Source organism: Narcine bancroftii, chromosome 3 (genome assembly GCF_036971445.1).
Source record: "Narcine bancroftii isolate sNarBan1 chromosome 3, sNarBan1.hap1, whole genome shotgun sequence".
Taxonomy (NCBI): domain Eukaryota; kingdom Metazoa; phylum Chordata; class Chondrichthyes; order Torpediniformes; family Narcinidae; genus Narcine; species Narcine bancroftii.
This window is the reverse complement of record NC_091471.1, coordinates 67,240,836-67,264,400: the sequence shown is the minus strand read 5'-3', so window position 1 is coordinate 67,264,400 and position 23,565 is coordinate 67,240,836. Positions and strand designations below refer to the sequence as shown.

At 45.5% G+C, this 23,565-nt stretch overlaps 1 protein-coding gene across 4 annotated transcripts in view; it reads right to left on the bottom strand.

Annotated features, from left to right (window-relative positions):
• npr3 (natriuretic peptide receptor 3) overlaps positions 1-14,234 on the bottom strand; it is a 120,606-nt gene extending 106,372 nt beyond the window's left edge. For all 4 annotated transcript variants that reach the window (XM_069924226.1, XM_069924223.1, XM_069924225.1 and 1 more), the window contains exon 1: positions 13,416-14,234. In XM_069924226.1, coding sequence (XP_069780327.1) covers positions 13,416-14,064 — 649 coding nt within the window. In that variant the 5' untranslated portion in view covers positions 14,065-14,234. The remainder of the gene's footprint in view (positions 1-13,415) is intronic.
• Between the last annotated feature and the right edge of the window lie 9,331 nt (positions 14,235-23,565).

Sequence of the window (23,565 nt, the reverse complement as noted above, 5' to 3'; positions counted from 1 at the left end):
GATTGGTTAAAGTGACACAAGAACCAGACATAAAACGTAAAAGATAACAATGATGTCATTGTATTGATGCCTGAATGTTGACATTTGCTTTTAATTGTATTTCTTTAAATAAATTACTTAATGAGATAATGTTAAAATACAGCTGATGTCAAAAATGTCACATCTGGAACTCTTAAAACAATACAATGGATGGCACCAAATCCTTGCCATTGTAATACAGGCCGTGTATGAATGACTGAAAATTGCAGGCAGCAAAGTTACATCTTTGTTCATGACTTACGTATGGCTGACTATGAGACAACACAACAAATAAAATCAACCTGGAAAGAAGAAAGCCCTAATCTGCTGGAAATAAATAACTGACAGATATCTGACAGACATTCAGTAAATCAATAATGAGGATAGCATTTTGAGAAAGATTGAACATGAGATATGATTAAAAAATGTTTTTTTTTAATACATGAAACAAAGAAGAATAGAAAAAATTTAACATCTATGGAACATTTAGCTTTAAATTTTACATATGATTAATAATGAGAGATGCAGTCAGTGGTTATGTAAGTTAATGCAGTATGCTTAAGAAACAATAAAATATATGTTTTTCAGTGCTAATTGCCAATTTTTAAAGTGTTAGTGCAGCAAAAACACCAGAATTCAATTCTGTATTTAAATGATGGGATAAAATATCAATATCCATTTTTAAAAATATTTTATTTAAAATTTTCCATCAATGTAATTATATCCTTCTACATAAGCAAACTTGATTAAATTTGAAATTACAATGATTACACAGTGATTTAACCTTACATCCCCTCCAACTAAAAAAAAACATAATAGTAGAAAAATATATAATATAGTTATGTGAAAAAATATTAAGGGAAAAAATAAGAAATAAGAGAAAAATAATTTTAATCTAGATTGCACAAAGGATCAGCTCACATATTAGGATCTTACAGTTTTTATATAGTGACTTTAGGGAGGGAAGAAGATTATTATAGGTCTTAAGAGGACAGAAATATATTTTTACATATTTATCCCTAAATTTTGGATATATGGGCTCCAAATTTGTGAGAAAATAGAATATTTATTTCTTAAATTATATGTAATTTTCTCCAAAGCAATACAACTTTGAATTTCCATATTCCATCTCTCCATACCTAAATGTGCATCTGATTATACACATCCTTGCCACCACTAATGCTATTTTAATAAATTTTGTTTGATAAAATAATCATTTTAGTTCACGTCTTTTTCCTTCTATATTCACCAATAAAAATAAATCTGGATTTTGTGGAAAAACAATACCAGTAATCTGTTCTGAAAACTTTCCTAAATCCATCCAGAAGATTCTAACTTTAAAATATGACCAAGTAGAATGTAAAAAGTTCTTATTTCTTCTCCACATCTAAAATATTTATCTAATAAATCTAATAGCATTTGATGCAATTTTCTGGCATTAAATATAGTTGATGGCATAATGAGATGAAAACTTGGTAATGGAAAAAAATTACATATGTTTTACATGATAATTATTTTTTTTCTTAATAAGTGGTCTTTATATTTAGAATATTTACATTTAGATTTATCTTGATTAGATTTTAGTAAATATATTTTGGTTTTATTTTTTCTTTCTTTGGCTCTCCTAAAGAGAGCTGGCTGAAAGGGGGAAGGGGGTTTCTTTTATTTTCTTTTTTTTTCCTCTTTTTTTAAAAAAAATATCGTTCATAATATGTATTTTTCTTTACTGTATGTAATAACTTTGATGAATTAATAAATAAAGTTATAAATATATATATATTTATATCTTATATATGTATGTATAGTTGATATAAACAATTATATTGAACTAAACTATACCTAACATTTATAATATTTGTCATACAATCTTGACAAAGATCTGTCCATTTTTTTCATCAATTGTAATGTTTAAATCTGCTTCTCTAGATTTATGAATTCTTTTTTTTAATAGTGTCTGCTTGTAATAAAAGATACGTGTCAGAAATAAATTTCTTAGTATAACCTCTCCTAATAAGAACTTCCAACTCAATACAAGCCAGTAAGTATATTTGTTTAAATCTGCTGCTCTAGATTTATGAATTCTTTTTTTAATAGTGTCTGCTTGTAATAAAAGATACGTGTCAGAAATAAATTTCTTAGTATAACCTCTCCTAATAAGAACTTCCAACTCAATTCAAGCCAGTAAGTATATTGTTGATCCTAATTTTTCCCACAAGTATCCTCTCAATTGACAATAACAGAAAGTTATTCCATATTTATTTCTTAACTGTTGAAATTACATCAAATAGCTTTGTTCATAACAATCTTCTACATTTTTAATAACATTATGAGACCAAACATTTTAAAATTGATCATCTTTAGTAAAAGGTAAAAGATTATTTTGAATCAAAGATGTCTTAGGTGAAATACTTTTTATTCCAAGTTCATCATTTATCTTAAAATTTCAATATCCATTTGCTAAATAAAATGATTTCAATTTTTGATTTAAAGATCCGCAACTCTGATATTGTACCTCACCCTCGACACCATAATCACTAAGAATATATATGTCAAAGCAGGAAATGTGAATTGAACCATTTAGCTCGAAAATGAAAATGCTTCTAATTAAGTCAAGCACAGTTCAAAACCACATTGAGGTATGACCCAATGAATAAAACAACACATGATATTTGAAGCAGGATTAAATATGCAACTTTGAATATTGTGTCCAAAACTTAATATTCATTCTCACTGGAAAATTTGCATTGGCAGCCCAGTTAGCTCTCCTCTGACAACTGAGTGGTTTGCACAGTCAACCACAGTGCTTGGATATGGAGTCCTAAATTAGCCAGAAGAGGCAATAACAGCTCTATTTGATAAATTAAAGTAGTAAAATTTTGGAAGAATCTCGCAATTTGTGATCACTTAACAAAAATACCAGTGTTAGTAATTATACAGAGATAAACCTCCATTGCAAGAGCAGCACTTGCATTCACTCAGCGTGCCATTGGCAGCAATATCAAACTGAATTTGATTCTGAGAAACATTAAGTGTTATCAAGTTAAAATGCCAAAGGGTGGATTTAGGCTATTTGAGGCATGATTACTGTTGGTAAAGCCATGAAAATGAGAAAAGTGCAATGGTCCAGAATTGGAGGAATGGAGATATTTCAGAGGGAAACAGAACTGTGCAGATTACAGAGAGAAGAAGGGGCGATGGAGATGCAGGATGGGAATCTTTAAATTGAGAAACTGCTAGACCAAGAGAAAGGTTCAACAGGACTCATTGTGAATCATGATAAAGGCAGCAGTTATGGATGAGCATGTCTTGGATTTTAAGACAAAAGATTATCACTGCATGGCTAAATGAGGGGCATGGGTAAGGAGGAATGAAGAATGGTGGCCAAATGGAGCCAGGAGGGGTAGTGTTGGGATGTTTAAGCAATGGTTAACCATTTAAAAAGTCATTATTTTATTTTTATCTTATTTAAACTAATTAATGAAAAAATAGTACAAATATTCAAGACAAAGTAATTGGATCACGTGGTTAGATGATACATATTCCCAGCATTGATCTACTTTATATAACTGAGGAAACCAATGCAGGAGATCACATCATGCAGAATTTCAAGTCAAGTGAAGTCAAGTTTATTATCTTCTGATTGTACAGTACAATCTGATGAAACAGCATTCTCCAGGCCTTGGTACTAACCATGCAGACAAATAGCCAGGCGTAACACACATACAGATAAACAATACACGTGCAGGACAAGTGCTCACAGAGGCAAATAAATAAATAAATATTGTTTTGTGAATATGAGTCAGATGGTTAGTGTGAGCGGTTCCTTTGGTTGTTCAGCATTCTCACGGCCCGGGGGAAGAAGCTGTTTCCAGATTGGTGGTTTTGGCTGTGATACTCCTGTATTTTTATCCCAATGGGAGCAGCTGAAAGATGCACACCCTTTTCAGACAATGACCCCAGTAGGTCATGTCAATTGTTGAGGGGGTGGAATGATCCTCTCTGCTGCATTTATGGTGCTGTGGATTGATGGGGTTGATCCATTTTTCTGCAGCAACTATATCACATTGTCATGCAGACAGCCAAGACACTCTTGATATTGCTCCTGTAGAAGGTGACATGATGGTGGTCGGTAGCCTTGACCACTTCAGTCTTTCTCTGGAGTTTAAATCAACCATTATCTTATAGATGAATTTTTTTTTTAAATGTCCCTGGTGCAGATTTAAGATCCCTAGTCAAAACTTTTGATGGTGTTGTAAAATATTAAAACTAGAGTTCTCTGGCACCTTCCACAGGAGGTGCAACACTTGCACCCACATCTCATCCCTCACCACATCCGGGGCCCCAAACAAGCCTTCCATTTTAAGCAACACTTTGCCTGTACATCTAGAAGATGTATTTACTGCATCCAGTGCACCCTTTATGGCATTCTCTACATCGGAGAGACAGGGAGATCGCTTCATTCAGCACTTCCTCTCCGTCTGCAACCACAGCAAACCTGTGGCCAATCACTTCAATTCTTAGTCACTCTCCCAGGCTCACATATCTGTCCATGGCCTTATGTACTGACCCACCCTGACCACCCCCAGATTGAACTACACCTTATTTTCCATCTGGGCGCACTCCAGCCAGATGGCATGAACATTTGATTCACGGTTTTACACTAAATCTGCTTGCCTTTTCTTCCCCCCCCCCATTTCCTGTCTTTCCAGTTCTTTTACCGACACAACCCTTCCTTCCCCCCCCCCCCCCCCACCTCCAATGCTGCTGTCCCTTCTTCCCTTATCAAGCTACTGTGATACCAATAACAAATCAAGGAAATCCAAGGATCAGGCAGTATTCATGAAGGGGAAAAAACAGTCAACATTTTGCATTGTAGCTGAGATAGGAGGGTGAAGACAAGCAGTATTGAAATGAGGGGCATGGGTAAGGAGGAGTGAAGAATGGTGGCCAAATGGAGCCAGGAGGGGTAGTGTTGGGATGTTTAAGCAACCGTGTCTGCCTGTCCCGCATCGGACTTGTCAGCCACAAACGAGCCTGCAGCTGACGTGGAGTTTTACCCCCTCCATAAATCTTCGTCCGCGAAGCCAAGCCAAAGAAAGAAGAACAAAAAGGTAGTGGCAAATAGAGGCTGGATGATGGAGGGAAGGTGAAGCTGGAGACAGCTGCTGAAGAAAGGAGATTCTTGGAAGGGATGGTGCCTTGGATAGAAACAATGGGGGAAGAAAAAATAGTTGAAGGGTAGGTGATGAGTAGATGGAGAAGGTGGGGAAAGGAATTAGCTAACTGGGCAGGAGGTGCAGGGTTGGAAATAAATATATGTAAATAAGAAAGAGAGAAAAGAACCAAGAGGGAGCAGGCTATTTGAAATTGAAAAATTCAATGCTCCTGCTGTTGGGGTGTAATTAAGATATGAGGTCCTGTTCAAATTTGTGGTTGGCCTACCCTTGGTAATAGTGGAGGGCTGGGAGAGACAAGTTAGGCATGGAAATGGGGAGGGGATATGGAAAGGATGGAAAATAGGAGTTCAGTTGGCATAAAGTAAAAACGTAATGCTGGAGATACTCAACAGGTCAAACAGTGCCCATTATATAGCAAAGATAAAAAATACATAAACAACATTTTGGGCTTGAGCCCAGTTGGCACTTGAGGACAAAGAATAGGTGCTTCGGAAAGTCTTGATGACTACATCTTTGATTTCAATCTCTCAAGGACAAGAATAAGTTCTGCAAGGTAGAGGAATGTGTTAGTGGAGGGAAACTGATTGGATCTGTGTTCGATTTATTTTTTAAAAATCAGCAGGATCCTAAGGCCTTCTTGAAGGAAAATGGATGTGAATATGAACTGGAGGTCATGGTAAGGATGAGGTGGCTCAGTGGCTGGCCAGCAATTTGATTTTTTTTAAATGGTGCAGAGCATGCAGGGTATCCTGAATGTTGGTGGGAAGGGAATGGACAAGGGATAGGGTAGGGGGGGAATAAGATAGAGTGGAGATACATGGAGATAGGCTCAGTGGGTAAGCACACGCATAAGCAATGGGTCAGCTAGGGCAAACCCATGCACTGCAGGGTTGGGGAACTATTAGTTTGGGTGTGATGAACAGGAGATCTCCTGAACCACAGAGATGAGATCTGTGATGGCATGAGAGACGGTGATGTGATGGACTCTGGGAAAGGTATGAGGAGGTATCCAATAATTATATCTGGCTACTGCAAAGCAGAAGATGATCTACTAAACAACAATGACATAGCTTTGATAACAATGTTGGGATGGGTGCAGAGTGAGTGGAGAGCTGCAAGTTCAGAGAGACCATGACATAGAGCAGAAGTAGGCTATTCAACCCATTGAGTCTGCCCTGCCATTCAATCATGAGCTGATCCATTTCCTAATCAGCCCTACTGCCCACCCTTTTCCCCATAACCTTTGATGACTTGACTAATCAAGAACCTATCATCTCTGTCTTAAATAAACCCAATGACCTGGCTCCACAACTGCATATGGCAACAAATTCCATAAATTTTCCACCCTCTGGCTGAAGAAATTTCTACGCACCTCTGTTCTAAGTGGATGCCCTTTTATCCTCCAGTTGTACCCTCTTGTCTTAGACTCTCTCACCATGGGAAATAATCTTTCCATATCTACTCTGTCCATGCCTTTCAATATTTGAAATGTTTTACTGAGATCCCTCCTCACTCTCCTAAATTCCAATGAATACAATCCAAGAGCTGTCAAACACTCCTCATACGATAACCCTTTCATTCCCAGAATCATCCTCGTGGATCTCATGGTGATCCTGGAACTTGTTGCAGTGCAGGTTCAGGGATACAAATATGAGGATTCTTCCGAGGACAGACCCTCAGTATTGGAGAGGGAGATGTCAAAAAGGGATGTTGAATACAGAGCAGGAGTTAGTTGGGGCCAGGCATGGGGGTCAGAAGATAAAGGGAGGGAGGGCTCCTGGGAAGGTAATATGATAGGGGGGGGGAATGCTTGTGAGGGAAGACAATGTGCATTGGTTGGGGATGGGCTATATCCAGAGGAGGAGTGAAAGGTATGGCAGGATCTACAGCAGGGATGAGCAGCATTGGGGGAATCTAACCAGGAGCCAGGTAAGTGAAGCCCTGGACTTTGCATTGCACCCAGGGACTCAGCCCAAGGGAGTAGAGTGACCAATGTACCAGTATTGGGGGCCTGGTCCAGCGGAGCACCAAGGGTTTTCAGGTAGGTAAGCTTATGATCCTTGGAAGATACGAAGATGGTGAAGAAACACTGGTTTCAGGAATTAATTTGGTGCAGGAAGACAATGAATTCTATCCCACAGCAGGTTTGGCAGAGCTGCAGGAAAGGCCCAGAGGTACCAATGCATGGTAGAGAGTGTAGAGCATTTGACACATAGGAAACCATTGGGGTGTGTACATACCCCAGAGATACTGGCTGAATCAAAACTGGGAAGCCTGGAAGTGGAGCAGGAAGCCATACAGGACAAGATATTTTGTGAATTTAGAGATTCAGCATGTAACAGGCCCTTCCAGCAAAAGTGCCCATGCCACCCAAATACACCAATTAACCTACAAACCCAATATCTTTTTGGAGGGTGAGAGGAAGCCAGAGCACCTGGAGGAAACCCAAGCACCCAGGGGAAACCCATGCAGAACAGGGAGAAAATAAAAAATCCTCATAGACAGCATTGGATTTGAACTTGAATTATGACCGCTTTAATAGTGTTGTGATAACTGCTACACTAACCATATCACCCAAGATGGTGGAGAATGACATGTGACTATGGTTACAATTTCGGGTGAGAATGTGATGGAAAAGCAGGAGGGTGGTAGAACTCACAAAAGAGGAGCTGTTGGAGGACATCTCACAGCAATTCCATCAAAGAGAGAAAGAAACTTCAAAGTGGATCTATTTTGAAAATATTTTGCAGTGGAGCTGTAAAATGGAGACAGGAAACTATCGATCTTGCAGTCTAGAATAAGAAACAAACTTCTGGAGGAACTCACCAGGTCAAGAACCATTCAAGGACAAAAATAAATAGTCAACCTTTCAGGTTGGAACCTTGTCTTAGAACGGAGAAAGGAGAAGGGAGACAGGCAGTTTTAAAGAGCAGGAAAGGGGTCAGTAGTTGATAGGTGGATGAGGGAGGGGTTGAAGGATAGCAAACGAATGGAGACAGCCGGGGTGGAGTTGTGTAACAATGATGGAGACATGGAGCCAGGTCTCCAATGCACCTTGCTCCATCTATCCATCATCCTTCACCCTTCCTTGGTCCACCTATCACCTACTGATCACCCCCCCCCCCCCAATTAAATAGTCTGTCTGACCACTGCTTTCTCAGTTCCAAAGTAAAGTTTTGACCTGAAACGTTAACTGTCCATTTCTTTCCATGGACATTGCCTGGCCCACTGAGTTCTTCCAACAGTTTTTTTTTATTTGCTCCAGTTTCCAGCATCTGCAGTCCACAGTCTTATCCAATCAGATTCTTTCTTGTCCAAGCTTGGATATTCTAGACACTGCCCTGCTTTGTTGTCGTTTAGCTTTTTTCCATTCTTGGTACTCGAATCAAACAATGAGCTGCAGTAGGAATTCAATGGATCAGGCAGCATCCATGGGTCAATCAATGTTTCACATCAGTACTCTTTTGAAGGTGATATTACTTATGTGAATGGGAAAGAAGCAGAGGAGGTGACAAATGCGATAGGGTATTGGGAAAAAAGTGGGAGAGGTGGAGATTCAGGATCAAGATCAGGATTTATTGTCATGAAAGTCGGTGTTTTGCGGCAGTGTCACAGTGCAAATATACATATTATAACCATCTTATGATATTACTATTAAAAAATAAAATAATAATACCAATAATAGACAGTGTCTTGGTTCATTAATTATTCAGGAATCCGATGGCAGCATGGAAGAGGCTGTCTTTGTGCCACCAAGTGTCATCTTTAGGGGCTCCTGTATCTTTTCCCCGATGGTAGCCGAGTGAAGAGGGTGTGGCCTGGGTGCTGGGGTATTTGAGGATAGAGGCTGCCTTTTTAAGACACCGCCTCATGTATATGTCCTCAATGAAGTGAGAGTTGGCACCTCCATACAAGGCAGTGATGTAACCAGCCAGAATGCTCTCCACAGTAGCAACTGTAGAAGTTTACAAGAGTTTTCGGTGACATACCAAACTGCCTCAGACTCCTCACAAAGTATAGCCGCTGGTGAGTCTTCTTCATGATTGCATCAAAATTGAGGTGCCACAACAGATCCTCGGAGATGTTGACACCCAGGAATTTGATGTTCTTGACCTTCTCCACTACAGAGCCATCGATGAGGACTGGGTGATGTTCCCCTGACTTCCTCCTGATGTCCACAATCATCTCCTTAGTTTTGCTGACATTGAGCAGAAGGTTGTTGTCGTTACACCATTTAACGTGCTGATCTATCTCCCTCCTGTACGCTTCCTCATTGCTGTTTGTAATTCTGCCAACAAATGTGGTGTCAACGGCAAATTTGTAGATGGCTTTGGAATTTTGCTTGGCCGCACAGTCAAGAGACAGATGTGGGGAGAAACCATAGGAAGGAGGTTGGGATTGGAGAGAAAAGTGAGAATAGAAGTAGGTAAAGGAGATTGGCATACTGGGATCAGATAGAAGTGGGGTATACCTTAAATTAGAAAAAAAAATGATGTTCATTTTTTAACTGAAAGGCTGTGCGAGAGGAATATGATTGTGAAAGAACAGAGAACAGATGCGGCAATTGAAATAGTTGGCTACAGGAAGTTCAAGCCTTAACTCATAAACCGAGCACATGTATTTGGCAAAGAGATCACCCAAGCTGCATTTGCTTTCACCAATATAGATGCCACACCAATAAGACCAAATGCATTAGTTTTGTAAAGCTGCAGCACATACCCACATGCTTCTAGAGTTCCGAATTCTAATTGTGACTGTGCTACATCATTTCCAATCTTTTGTGTGGACTGCATGACCCAGAATATATATTTAGTTTATTTGATTCATATAAAATACACAATAAAGTTGGGTGATATGCCTCCACCAGTTTTGACATGCAATTTTGGCCAGGTTGTTGGCTCCTATGGGGTTTAATATTCAACTGCTGAATTACTTCAGTGCCAGTGAATTTCTACCTTTTCATCATTGATTCCAGTTACATATATTGCCAATTTTGATATCTTACACCAGAATGGCATCTTGAAGCTTTTGCAATGCCAGTTTTTCAGATACTGCAGACTGGAGAGGTATCCTTCAAAAGGAACTAAGTACTTTTTAGCTAGTTATTATTTTAATCCCTAGTTACTCCAACAAAAGATTTCAGACTAGATCATTTTGTAAATTAACATAAGACTCTACTATAATATGGACCCTGAGATATCAAGATTGCCAGAAAAAGTTAATATTCAATAAATTATGTGGATTCAAACAAAAAGCAGTAGGTATCTTGGACAAAACCTTACAACTTCTCCCATGCTCTTTTATGACAGAACAGATATTCATTGAAGAAATTAGTCTAAATTTTGTTTATTTTGCTGTGCTGTTATGGATAGGTTTGAGAACTACATACAACTAGCTGCAGGAACTCTCACTTTCTCTCTCTGTGATATAATTATGGCTCCAGTAATGTTACACCAATCTCAATACAGTCCTGATAGCAAACAGTAGCCCTTTTTACATAGAGGAGCCACTTTATTGCCCAACTCACGATTAATGTAAAAGGGAAATCTGAAAGGTGGATTCAGCGTTACGCTGCTGAGTCCTTTTACATAGTGATCTGGCTTCCCAGGGAAAAAGGGGTGGGACGTGATTCACAGCAGCGCCACCCTCTGCTGTGATTAAGAACATACACGCCAGGAAGTGAAATATCTCTGAACTCAATAATGTTGAGGGCTGTGCCAGGTGCACAGACTGTTCCTCGGTCAGAGCGGGAGAAAAGGAATAAGGAAGTTTTAAGTTGAACATTTTACTGTTTGGTGCACCACAGGAGTTGTTTATGAACAGAGATTTTTTTTAAAATGAGAGCAGGAAGCAGTTTTCTTGCTTTTGCATCTTTGCAGCATTTGAGATCAAGACTGCATAAAGATCGAAGCAACAGTTCACCCGCATGAAAGCACAGTACAACATTCAAAACAAGATTGATCTTAGCTATTCTCTAACTAACATGTAACTTTTATTCGAGCCATTCAATGTGGCAACAGACTGGAGGGGACGTATGTTAAGGTCATCGAAATAATCGCTCTTGCAGCCTATTGATATTAGAAGATCAATATTTATGACAGAAAGACTGTTATTTCTCTCAGCAAACACTATCCTCTGCCCCCAAATATCACTCTCCCTGAACATCCCTTCCCCTAACATCACCCCCCCACATGACATCACTCCCCTGAACATCACTCTCCCTGACATCACTCCCCTGAACATCACTCTCTCCCTGACATCACTCCCCTAACATCACCCCCCCCCCCACATGACATCACTCCCCTGAACATCACTCTCCCTGACATCACTCCCCAGAATATCACTTCTGCCCAAGAACTATGCCACCCCAATCGATTATACTGGCACCTAGTGCTTCTCCGAGTAGTTTTGCAGTTTTTTTTTTGCATGGGAATTAATTAAGCCCCTGATTATACCATTTTAAAATGACAACTGTAAAAAAAAACATCACCCCCCCCCCCCCACCAAACAGCGGGGAAATTTTAAACATTATCTTGGGAAACAGACAGCTTTCAATGGTTAAGCACATTCAATATCCACTCCATTTGCTCAATTTAAAAGTTCAATCAAGTAAATTCCACTGCCCCTATCAATGTACAATTGTCCCTTTATATTATATGGCTTGCTGCATTTTCTGCCCTAGTTTCAGTTCAGTTAAATGCTACACTTTTGCAAAATAAATGGGAATATTAAGAGTTAAAAAGAACAGCAGATCACTGTACTTCATATAGCAAAGATAAAGATCCAAGTTTAATCATTTCAGGTTTCAGCCCTTCATCAATGTATGAAGCCCAGAACATTGGTTATATATCTTTATCTTTGCTATACAGTATAAAGTATGCTGACCTGTTGAGTTTATCCAGCATTGTATTTTCAATAAGCAATGGACAAACCTTGGTCGCAGGCTGAGGACGTCATCACGATGACATCAGCCATCCCCCTTTTGAGCCGCTTTCAGTGCTTGTCTGTTTAGGCAGGAAGTGAAGTGACTTTGCTCCACCTCTGGCACTACTTGCCTAGGTGGTGAGAACCCAGAGGGAAATGGAAACACCAATCCCCCTTTTTTGGCATTCACGCAGGTAGGTGAAGCATCAGAAATCCAGAGAATCTGTGTCTTGAAGCCTTTATGTAAAAGGGGCCAGTGAAGTAAATTTACAAAAATTAGTATCTACCATCAACACAGAGAGCCTAACTTTAAACAAAAATAAGACTGAAGTAATGGTAACAATAAAGAAACCTGATATTCCAAATTGTAGGATCATATTGAGAAATGAAATCCTGAAACAAGTTCACAACTTTAAGTACCTTGGATCATGAGTAACATCTGATGGCAAATGCGAAACAGACATAAAAACAAGAAAAGTAATGGCAAGAAGAGCATTTATAGAAATGAGGAACATCCTAACGAACAAGAAAATAGCAATTGATATCTCCCTTAGAACTCTCAGTTGCTACATTCTTCCTACATTGATGTGTGGCTGCGAGTCATGGACCATCACAAAAAGAATCAATGCAACAGAGATGTGGTTTCTCAGAAGAATGCTGTGCACATCATATACGGACAGGACAACAAAGGAAGAAGTTCTACAAAGAACAAAAACAAAACATACATTACTTGAAAGAATCAAAATTCTTTGGACACGTCATGCCAAGAGATACATTAGAACAACTGGAAAGCTGGAAGGAAAAAAAAACAGAATAAAAATGATAGATGGATTAACATCATGGTTAGAAACGGGGAGGCAACAACTCCAATTCGCTGGGTCAGAGACCTTAATGGATGGAGACACATGATCGCCCATGCCGAACGGCAAGGCACCTGATGCATGCAATGTTACACCTCAAATCCGAATATAGATGTCCATTTAATAAATGTCCGGTCGATTTGTTCTTTCCCCCAGCTTGATTCATCCACTTACATGTGTTTTGCTCGTGCAACCCATCTAACCTGTCAGGAATCCTCTCATTGTCTCCAACCGTGCACCAATCCGAACCCCTTTTCTCTCTCCAAACTCACCTCTATGCACAGATTACACGTTTAAATAGAGTCTAACGTTGGGATATAACTTGTTGCCCTTATACCTGAAGTCACCTTTCTCCTTTTTAGGGGTGTCAGATGCTAAACATAGAAAGAAAGGAAGGGGTAGATTTGGCAAAGGTGTTATTTAAAAGTGGACTCACTCCTGGCATTGTCCCTGATATCCTGCACGATGTGGTCAAACTGATCCTCCTCATCAAAGATAGGAACTGAATGCATGTGATAGTCTGCACCAACGAAGGCGATGTGGACCCCTTCCACTGTGAAGAAGCAGGTCCTCTCTGCGAAATCTTCGGCGTACACCAACGACACCCTCTTCCACCTGTAGCGCCGGAACATGGCCAGAAACATCTCGCCCATCTTGGAATAGGACGGGGAGACCCGGGTGAGGTGTGAGTACTCGGGGACCTTGTGTGCGAAACCAGATGCCAAGGGTCCGGCTGAAACCATCGGGATGTTCCAATGGGACGCGAGCCTGGCGACCGGCGCCGCCGCGTAGTCGCACACCGGACCCACGATGACATCGGGCTTCTGCAGCAAGCTGACGTCCACCAGATGAAAGAGTGCCCTGTTGCCACAATCGGAGTCAAAGTACCGCACGCTGAAGTTGAGCTTGGGCTGAGCCAGGTTCTGGATGGCGTAGTCGATGGCAGGTTTGATTCTGTTCATGGAGAAGAGATACGAGCTCTCCACCGGCAGCAACACCATTACGCTGACATCCACCGTGCTGCCAAGGACGAGGGAAACCCACGTAGAGTACAGGAAAACCTGACCGGTTGAACCGCACCTCATCTTTGGGATCAGCTTGGTGCTTTGCTAGGACGCAGGATGGAGCGAAGGGGGAGGGGGGGAGCCAGGCAGCAAGTTGAAGAGGGGGGAAAAGTTTGCACAAGTTGGGAAATTGGGTTGAGGTCAGTTCTTCCTGAAAGCGATCGCACACCGTGCACCCACGGGTTGCTTTTCGCGTTGAGGGTTGCAAAACTGCCGTTTAAATAGCGGGTTAGCCAAGACTGTACCACAGGGAGCCGCTGGGAGGAGGGCTTGATCTTCCAATTGGTTCCCTGCCTCAGTCTGCATTCATCTCCCTGTTCAAAGGCTTTTTTTTTGTTTACACTGCAACATCTATTCTCACAGCTGGAAGAATTAAAGCAAAATTTCGGAGGTCGAAATGGAAAGGTGTAAGTTCCCTCAGTGCAATTCAAAGTCAGTCTCATTTATTATTTCAGGGAAAAAAAAGGAATTGTTTTTTTTCAAACACACGCGGTCGAAGCGTTTTAAGTGAGAAGAATTTATGTGACACAAATGGGTGGCAGGGTTTCCCGTTCATGCAAAATGCAGTTCTTGGGGCCAGCCCCGGCTTAGGTGGATTCAACGCGCCATCTGTCGATGTGTGGAGCTGGGTGTTGAATTCGCAGAAGTTCTGCACGGCTTTCCCCATCCATGCTACCGCCACTCCCCCAACCCCCAACCACACACACACACACACACACACACACACACAAAATCCGTGCCTCCACCAGCCTGAATATTGTACTGGCTTCTCTCCCCGAGCGCACAAGATTGAAACTCATTCCTGTCGCCAATTTTGCAGTACAGGATACTGAGGAATTTCTGAATGCGCGAGGCGTGGATGAAGTTGCTCAAAAATGACACATGTGAGCGTCGATTGATGCAGGAGAACGCCCAAATAACATCACCGGACCGTGGAACGGAGCAAAGGCAACGTTTGAATAGTGGAGCCAAGTACAAGCTTTGAAATTGTTTTATTTTCTTCTTTATCGAGCACAGTGCTTCCCACTATCCAGCACGGTGCTTCCCACTATCCAGCAGGGAGCTTCCCACTTTCCAGCAGGGTGCTTCCCACTATCCAGCAGGGTGCTTCCCACTATCCAGCAGGGAGCTTCCCACTTTCCAGCAGGGTGCTTCCCACTATCCAGCAGGGTGCTTCCCACTATCCAGCAGGGTGCTTCCCACTATCCAGCAGGGTGCTTCCCACTATCCAGCAGGGTGCTTCCCACTATCAAGCTGGGTGCTTCCCACTATCCAGCACGGTGCTTCCCACTATCCAGCACGGTGCTTCCCACTATCCAGCACGGTGCTCCCACTATCCAGCACGGTGCTCCAGCTATCCAGCATGGTGCTCCCACTAACCAGCACGGTGCTTCCCACTATCCAGCATGGTGCTTCCCACTATCCAGCAGGGAGCTTCCCACTTTCCAGCAGGGTGCTTCCCACTATCCAGCAGGGTGCTTCCCACTATCCAGCAGGGTGCTTCCCACTATCCAGCAGGGTGCTTCCCACTATCAAGCTGGGTGCTTCCCACTATCCAGCACGGTGCTTCCCACTATCCAGCACGGTGCTTCCCACTATCCAGCACGGTGCTCCCACTATCCAGCACGGTGCTCCCACTATCCAGCATGGTGCTCCCACTATCCAGCACGGTGCTTCCCACTATCCAGCACAGTGCTTCCCACTATCCGGCACGGTGCTTCCCACTATCCGGCACGGTGCTTCCCACTGTCCGGCACGGTGCTTCCCACTGTCCGGCACGGAGCTGCCCACTGTCCGGCACGGTGCTTCCCACTGTCCAGCAAGGTGCTTCCCACTTTCCGAAACGTTACGCCACACTGTATGGCACGGTGCGCCCCACTGTCAGGCACGGTGCGCCCCCTGTCCGGCACGGTGCGCCACACTGTCCGGCATGGTGCTCCCCACTGTCCGGCACGGTGCTCCCCACTGTCCGGCACGGTGCTCCCCACTGTCCGGCACGGTGCTCCCCACTGTCCGGCACGGTGCTCCCCACTGTCCGGCACGGTGCTTCCCACTATCCAGCAGGGTGCTTCCCATTATCCAGCATGGTGCTTCCCATTATCCAGCATGGTGCTTCCGATTATCCAGCACGGTGTTTCCCATTATCCAGCACGTTGCTTCCAATTATCCAGCACAGAGGTTTCAATCATCCAGAACAGTGGTTCCAATTATCCAGCACAGTGGTTTCAATCATCCAGAACAGTGGTTCCAATCATCCATCACAGTGGTTCCAATTATCCAGCACAGAGCTTCCAATTATCCAGCTCGGTGCTTCCCATTATCCAGCACAGTGGTTTCAATTATTCAGAACAGTGGTTCCAATTATCCAGCACGGTGCTTCCATTATCCAGCACAGTGGTTTCAATCATCCAGAACAGAGCTTCCAATCATCCATCACAGTTGTTCCAATTATCCGGCACAGTGGTTCCCATTATCCAACACAGAGGATCCCATTATCCAGCACAGTGGTTTCAATTATCCAGAACAGTGGTTCCAATTATCCAGCACAGAGGTTCCAATTATCCAGCACGGTGCTTCCCATTATCCAGCACGGTGCTTCCCATTATACAGCAGGGTGCTTCCCATTATCCAGCAGGGTGCTTCCCATTATCCAGCAGGGTGCTTCCCATTATCCAGCAGGGTGCTTCCCATTATGCAGCAGGGTGCTTCCCATTATCCAGCAGGGTGCTTCCCATTATCCAGCACGGTGCTTCCCATTTTCCAGCACGGTGCTTCCCATTTTCCAGCACGGTGCTTCCCATTTTCCAGCACGGTGCTTCCCATTATCCAGGACGGTGCTTCCCATTATCCAGCATGGTGCTTCCCATTATCCAGCACGGTGCTAGCACAGTGCTTCCCATTTTCCAGCCCGGTGCTTCCCATTGTCCACCACGGTGTTTCCATTGTCCAGCACGGTGCTTCACACTGTCCAGCACGGTGCTTCCCATTGTCCAGCAAGGTGCTTCCCATTATCCAGCACGGTGCTTCCCATTAACCAGTAGGGTGCTTCCCTTTATCCAGCAGGGTGCTTCCCATTATCAAGCAGGGTGCTTCCCATTATCCAGCAGGGTGCTTCCCATTATCCAGCAGGGTGCTTCCCATTATCCAGCACGTTGCTTCCCATTATCCAGCACAGTGGTTCCAATTATCCAGCACAGAGGTTCCCATTATCCAGCACGGTGCTTCCCATTATCCAGCACAGAGGTTCCAATTATCCAGCACAGAGGTTCACATTATCCAGCACGGTGCTTCCCATTATCCAGCACAGTGGTTTCAATTATCCAGTTCGGTGCTTCCCATTATCCAGCACGTTGCTTCCCATTATCAAGCACCGTGGTTCCAATTATCCAGCACTGAGGTTCCCATTATCCAGCACGGTGCTTCCCATTATCCAGCACAGTGGTTTCAATTATCCAGAACAGTGGTTCCAATTATCCAGCACAGAGGTTCCCATTATCCAGCATGTTGCTTCCAATTATCCAGCACAGAGGTTCCCATTATCCAGCACGGTGCTTCCCATTATCCAGCACGGTGGTTCCAATTATCCAGCACGGTGCTTCCCATTATCCAGCACGGAGCTTCCCATTATCCAGCATGGTGCTTCCCATTTTCCAGCACGGTGCTTCCCATTTTCCAGCACGGTGCTTTCCATTTTCCAGCACGGTGCCTCCCATTCTCCATCACAGTGGTTCCAATTATCCAGCACGAGATTTCAATTATCCAGAACAGTGCTAAATAATTGGAACCACTGTGCCTGATAATTGGAACCACCGTGCTGGATAATGGGAAGCACTGTGCTGGATAATGGGAACCTCTGTGCTGGATCATTGGAAGCAACATGCTGGATAATTGGAACCACTGTGCTCGATAATGGGAAGCTCCATGCTGCATAATGGGAAGCACCGTGCTGGATAATGGGAACCTCTGTGCTGGATAATTGGAACCTCTGTGCTGGATAATGGGAAGCACCGTGCTGGATAATGGGAACCTCTGTGCTGGATAATTGGAACCACTGTGCTGGATAATGGGAAGCAACGTGCTGGATAATGGGAAGCACCCTGCTGGGTAATGGGAAGCACCCTGCTGGATAATGGGAAGCACCCTGCTGGATAATGGGAAGCACCCTGCTGGATAATGGGAAGCACCCTGCTGGATAAAGGGAAGCACCCTACTGGATAATGGGAAGCACCGTGCTGGATAATGGAAAGCACGTTGCTGGACAATGGGAAGCACCGTGCTGGACAGTGGGAAGCACCGTGCTGGACAATGGAAACACCGTTCTGGACAATGGGAAGCACCGGGCTGGAAAATGGGAAGCACCGTGCTAGCACCGTGCTGGATAATGGGAAGCACCATGCTGGATAATGGGAAGCACCGTCCTGGATAATGTGAAGCACCGTGCTGGAAAATGGGAAGCACCGTGCTGGAAAATGGGAAGCACCGTGCTGGAAAATGGGTAGCACCGTGCTAGATAATGGGAAGCACCGTGCTGGATAATGGGATGCACCGTGCTGGATAATGGGAATCACCGTGCTGGATAATGGGAAGCTCCATGCTGCATAATGGGAAGCACCGTGCTGGATAATGGGAAGCACCGTGGTGGATAATTGGAAGCACCGTGCTGGATAATGGGAACCTCTGTGCTGGATAATTGGAACCTCTCTGCTGGATAATTGGAACCTCTGTGCTGGATAATTGAAACCACTGTGCTGGATTATGGGAAGAACCGTGCTGGATAGTGGGAAGCACCCTGCTGGATAGTGGGGAGCACCGTGCCGGACAGTGGGGAGCACCGTGCCGGACAGTGGGGAGCACCGTGCCGGACAGTGGGGAGCACTGTGCCGGACAGTGGGGAGCACCGTGCCGGACAGTGGAAAGCACCGTGCCGGACAGTGTGGCGCACCGTGCCGGACAGTGGGGCGCACCGTGCCTGACAGTGGGGCGCACCGTGCCGGACAGTGTGGCGCAACGTGTCGGAAAGTGGGAAGCACCTTGCTGGACAGTGGGAAGCACCGTGCCGGACAGTGGGAAGCACCGTGCTGGACAATGGAAACACCGTTCTGGACAATGGGAAGCACCAGGCTGGAAAATGGGAAGCACCGTGCTAGCACCGTGCTGGATAATGGGAAGCACCATGCTGGATAATGGGAAGCACCGTCCTGGATAATGTGAAGCACCGTGCTGGAAAATGGGAAGCACCGTGCCGGACAGTGGAAAGCACCGTGCCGGACAGTGTGGCGCACCGTGCCGGACAGTGGGGCGCACCGTGCCTGACAGTGGGGCGCACCGTGCCGGACAGTGTGGCGCAACGTGTCGGAAAGTGGGAAGCACCTTGCTGGACAGTGGGAAGCACCGTGCCGGACAGTGGGCAGCTCCGTGCCAGACAGTGGGAAGCACCGTGCCGGACAGTGGGAAGCACCGTGCCGGATAGTGGGAAGCACCGTGCCGGATAGTGGGAAGCACTGTGCTGGATACTGGGAAGCAGCGTGCTGGATAGTGGGAAGCACCCAGCTTGATAGTGGGAAGCACCCTGCTGGATAGTGGGAAGCACCCTGCTGGATAGTGGGAAGCACCCTGCTGGATAGTGGGAAGCACCCTGCTGGAAAGTGGGAAGCTCCCTGCTGGATAGTGGGAAGCACCATGCTGGATAGTGGGAAGCACCGTGCTGGATAATGGGAGCACCGTGCTGGAAAATGGAAAGCACCGTGCTGGAAAATGGGAAGCACTGTGCTGGAAAATGGGAAGCACCGTGCTGGATAATGGGAAGCTCCGTGTTGGATAATGGGAAGCACCGTGCTGGATAATTGGAACCACCGTGCTGGATAATGGGAAGCACCGTGCTGGATAATGGGAACCTCTGTGCTGGATAATTGGAACCACTGTTCTGGATAATTGAAACCACTGTGCTGGATAATGGGAGGCACCGTGCTGGGTAATGGGAACCTCAGTGCTGGATAATTGGAACCACGGTGCTTGATAATGGGAAGCAACGTGCTGGATAATGGTAACCTCTGTGCTGAATAATTGAAACCACTGTGCTGGATAATGGGAAGCACCGTGCTGGATAATGTGAACCTCTGTGCTGGATAATTGGAACCTCTGTGCTGGATAATGGGAAGCACCATGCTGGATAATGGGAACCTCTGTGCTGGATAATTGGAACCACTGTTCTGAATAATTGAAACCACTGTGCTGGATAATGGGAAGCACCGAGCTGGATAATTGGAACCTCTGTGCTGGATAATTGGAACCACTGTGATTGATGATTGGAACCACTGTTCTGGATGATTGAAAACACTGTGCTGGATAATTGGAAGCAACGTGCTGGATAATGGGAAACACCGTGCTGGATAATGGGAAGCACCATGCTGGATAATGGGAAGCACCGTGATGGATAATGGGCAGCACCATGTTAGATAATGGGAAGCACCGCGCTGGATAATCGGAAGCACCGTGCTGGATAATGGGAAGCACCGTGCTAGATAATGGGAAGCACCGTGCTGGATGATGGGAAGCACCGTGCTGGATAATGGGAAGCACCGTGCTGGATAATGGGATGCACCGTGCTGGATAATGGGAAGCACCACGCTGGATAATGGGAAGCACCGTGCTGGATAATGGGAAGCACCGTGCTAGATAATGGGAAGCACCGTGCTGGATGATGGGAAGCACCGTGCTGCATAATGGGAAGCACCGTGCTGGATAATGGGATGCACCGTGCTGGATAATGGGGATCACCGTGCTGGATAATGGGAAGCTCCGTGCTGCATAATGGGAAGCACCGTGCTGGATAATGGGAAGCACCGTGGTGGATAATGGGAAGCACCGTGCTGGATAATGGGAACCTCTGTGCTGGATAATTGGAACCTCTCTGCTGGATAATTGGAACCTCTGTGCTGGATAATTGAAACCACTGTGCTGGATTATGAAAAGAATCGTGCTGGATAGTGGGAAGCACCCTGCTGGATAGTGGGGAGCAGCGTGCCGGACAGTGGGGAGCACCGTGCCGGACAGTGGGGGGCACCGTGCCGGACAGTGGGGAGCACTGTGCCGGACAGTGGGGAGCACCGTGCCGGACAGTGGAGAGCACCGTGCCGGACAGTGTGGCGCACCGTGCCGGACAGTGGGGCGCACCGTGCCTGACAGTGGGGCGCACCGTGCCGGACAGTGTGGCGCAACGTGTCAGAAAGTGGGAAGCACCTTGCTGGACAGTGGGAAGCACCGTGCCGGACAGTGGGCAGCTCCGTGCCGGACAGTGGGAAGCACCGTGCAGGACAGTGGGAAGCACCGTGCCGAATAGTGGGAAGCACCGTGCCGGATAGTGGGAAGCACTGTGCTGGATAGTGGGAAGCACCGTGCTGGATAGTGGGAAGCACCCAGCTTGATAGTGGGAAGCACCCTGCTGGATAGTGGGAAGCACCCTGCTGGATAGTGGGAAGCACGCTGCTGGATAGTGGGAAGCACCCTGCTGGAAAGTGGGAAGCTCCCTGCTGGATAGTGGGAAGCACCATGCTGGATAGTGGGAAGCACCGTGCTGGATAATGGGAGCACCGTGCTGGAAAATGGAAAGCACCGTGCTGGAAAATGGGAAGCACTGTGCTGGAAAATGGGAAGCACCGTGCTGGATAATGGGAAGCTCCGTGCTGGATAATGGGAAGCACCGTGCTGGATAATTGGAACCACCGTGCTGGCTAATGGGAAGCACCGTGCTGGATAATGGGAACCTCTGTGCTGGATAATTGGAACCACTGTTCTGGATAATTGAAACCACTGTGCTGGATAATGGGAGGCACCGTTCTGGGTAATGGGAACCTCAGTGCTGGATAATTGGAACCACGGTGCTTGATAATGGGAAGCAACGTGCTGGATAATGGGAACCTCTGTGCTGGATAATTGAAACCACTGTGCTGGATAATGGGAAGCACCGTGCTGAATAATGTGAACCTCTGTGCTGGATAATTGGAACTTCTGTGCTGGATAATGGGAAGCACCATGCTGGATAATCGGAACCTCTGTGCTGGATAATTGGAACCACTGTGCTGGATAATGGGAAGCAACGTGCTGGATAATGGGAAGAACCCTGCTGGATAATGGGAAGCACACTACTGGATAATGGGAAGCACCTTGCTGGATAATGGGAAGCACCCTGCTGGATAATGGGAAGCACCCTGCTGGATAAAGGGAAGCACCCTACTGGATAATGGGAAGCACCGTGCTGGATAATGGGAAGCATGTTGCTGGACAATGGGAAGCACCGTGCTGGACAGTGGGAAGCACCGTGCTGGACAATGGAAACACCGTGCTGGACAATGGGAAGCACCGGGCTGGAAAATGGGAAGCACCGTGCTAGCACCGTGCTGGATAATGGGAAGCACCATGCTGGATAATGGGAAGTAACGTCCTGGATAATGTGAAGCACCGTGCTGGAAAATGGGAAGCACCGTGCTGGAAAATGGGAAGCACCGTGCTGAATAATGGGAAGCACCGTGCTGGATAATGGGAAGCACCGTGCTGGATAATGGGAAGCACCCTGCTGGACAATGGGAAGCACCCTGCTGGATAATGGGAAGCACCCTGCTGTATAATGGGAAGCACCGTGCTGGATAATGGGAAGCACCGTGCTGGATAATTGGAACCTCTGTGCTGGATAATTGGAACCACTGTTCTGGATAATTGAAACCACTGTGCTGGATAATGGGATCCTCTGTGTTGGATAATGGGAACCACTGTGCCGGATAATTGGAACAACTGTGATGGATGATTGGAAGCTCTGTTCTGGATGTTTGAAACCACTGTGCTGGATAATGGAAGCACCGTGCTGGATAATTGGAACCACTGTTCTGAATAATTGAAACCACTGTGCTGGAAATTGGGATGCACCGAGCTGGATAATTGGAACCTCTTTGCTGGATTATTGGAACCACTGTGATGGATGATTGGAACCATTGTTCTGGATGATTGAAACCACTGTGCTGGATAATTGGAAGCAACGTGCTGGATAATGGGAAACACCGTGCTGGATAATGGGAAGCACCATGCTGGATAATGGGAAGCATCGTGCTGGATAATGGGCAGCACCATGTTGGATAATGGGAAGCACCGCGCTGGATAATGGGAAGCACCGTGCTGGATAATGGGAAGCACCGTGCTAGATAATGGGAAGCACCGTGCTGGATGATGGGAAGCACCGTGCTGGATAATGAGAAGCACCGTGCTGGATAATGGGATGCACCGTGCTGGATAATGGGAAGCACCGCGCTGGATAATGGGAAGCACCGTGCTGGATAATGGGAAGCACCGTGCTAGATAATGGGAAGCACCGTGCTGGATGATGGGAAGCACCGTGCTGGATAATGGGAAGCACCGTGCTGGATAATGGGATGCACCGTGCTGGATAATGGGAATCACCGTGCTGGATAATGGGAAGCTCCGTGCTGCATAATGGGAAGCACCGTGCTGGATAATGGGAAGCACCGTGGTGGA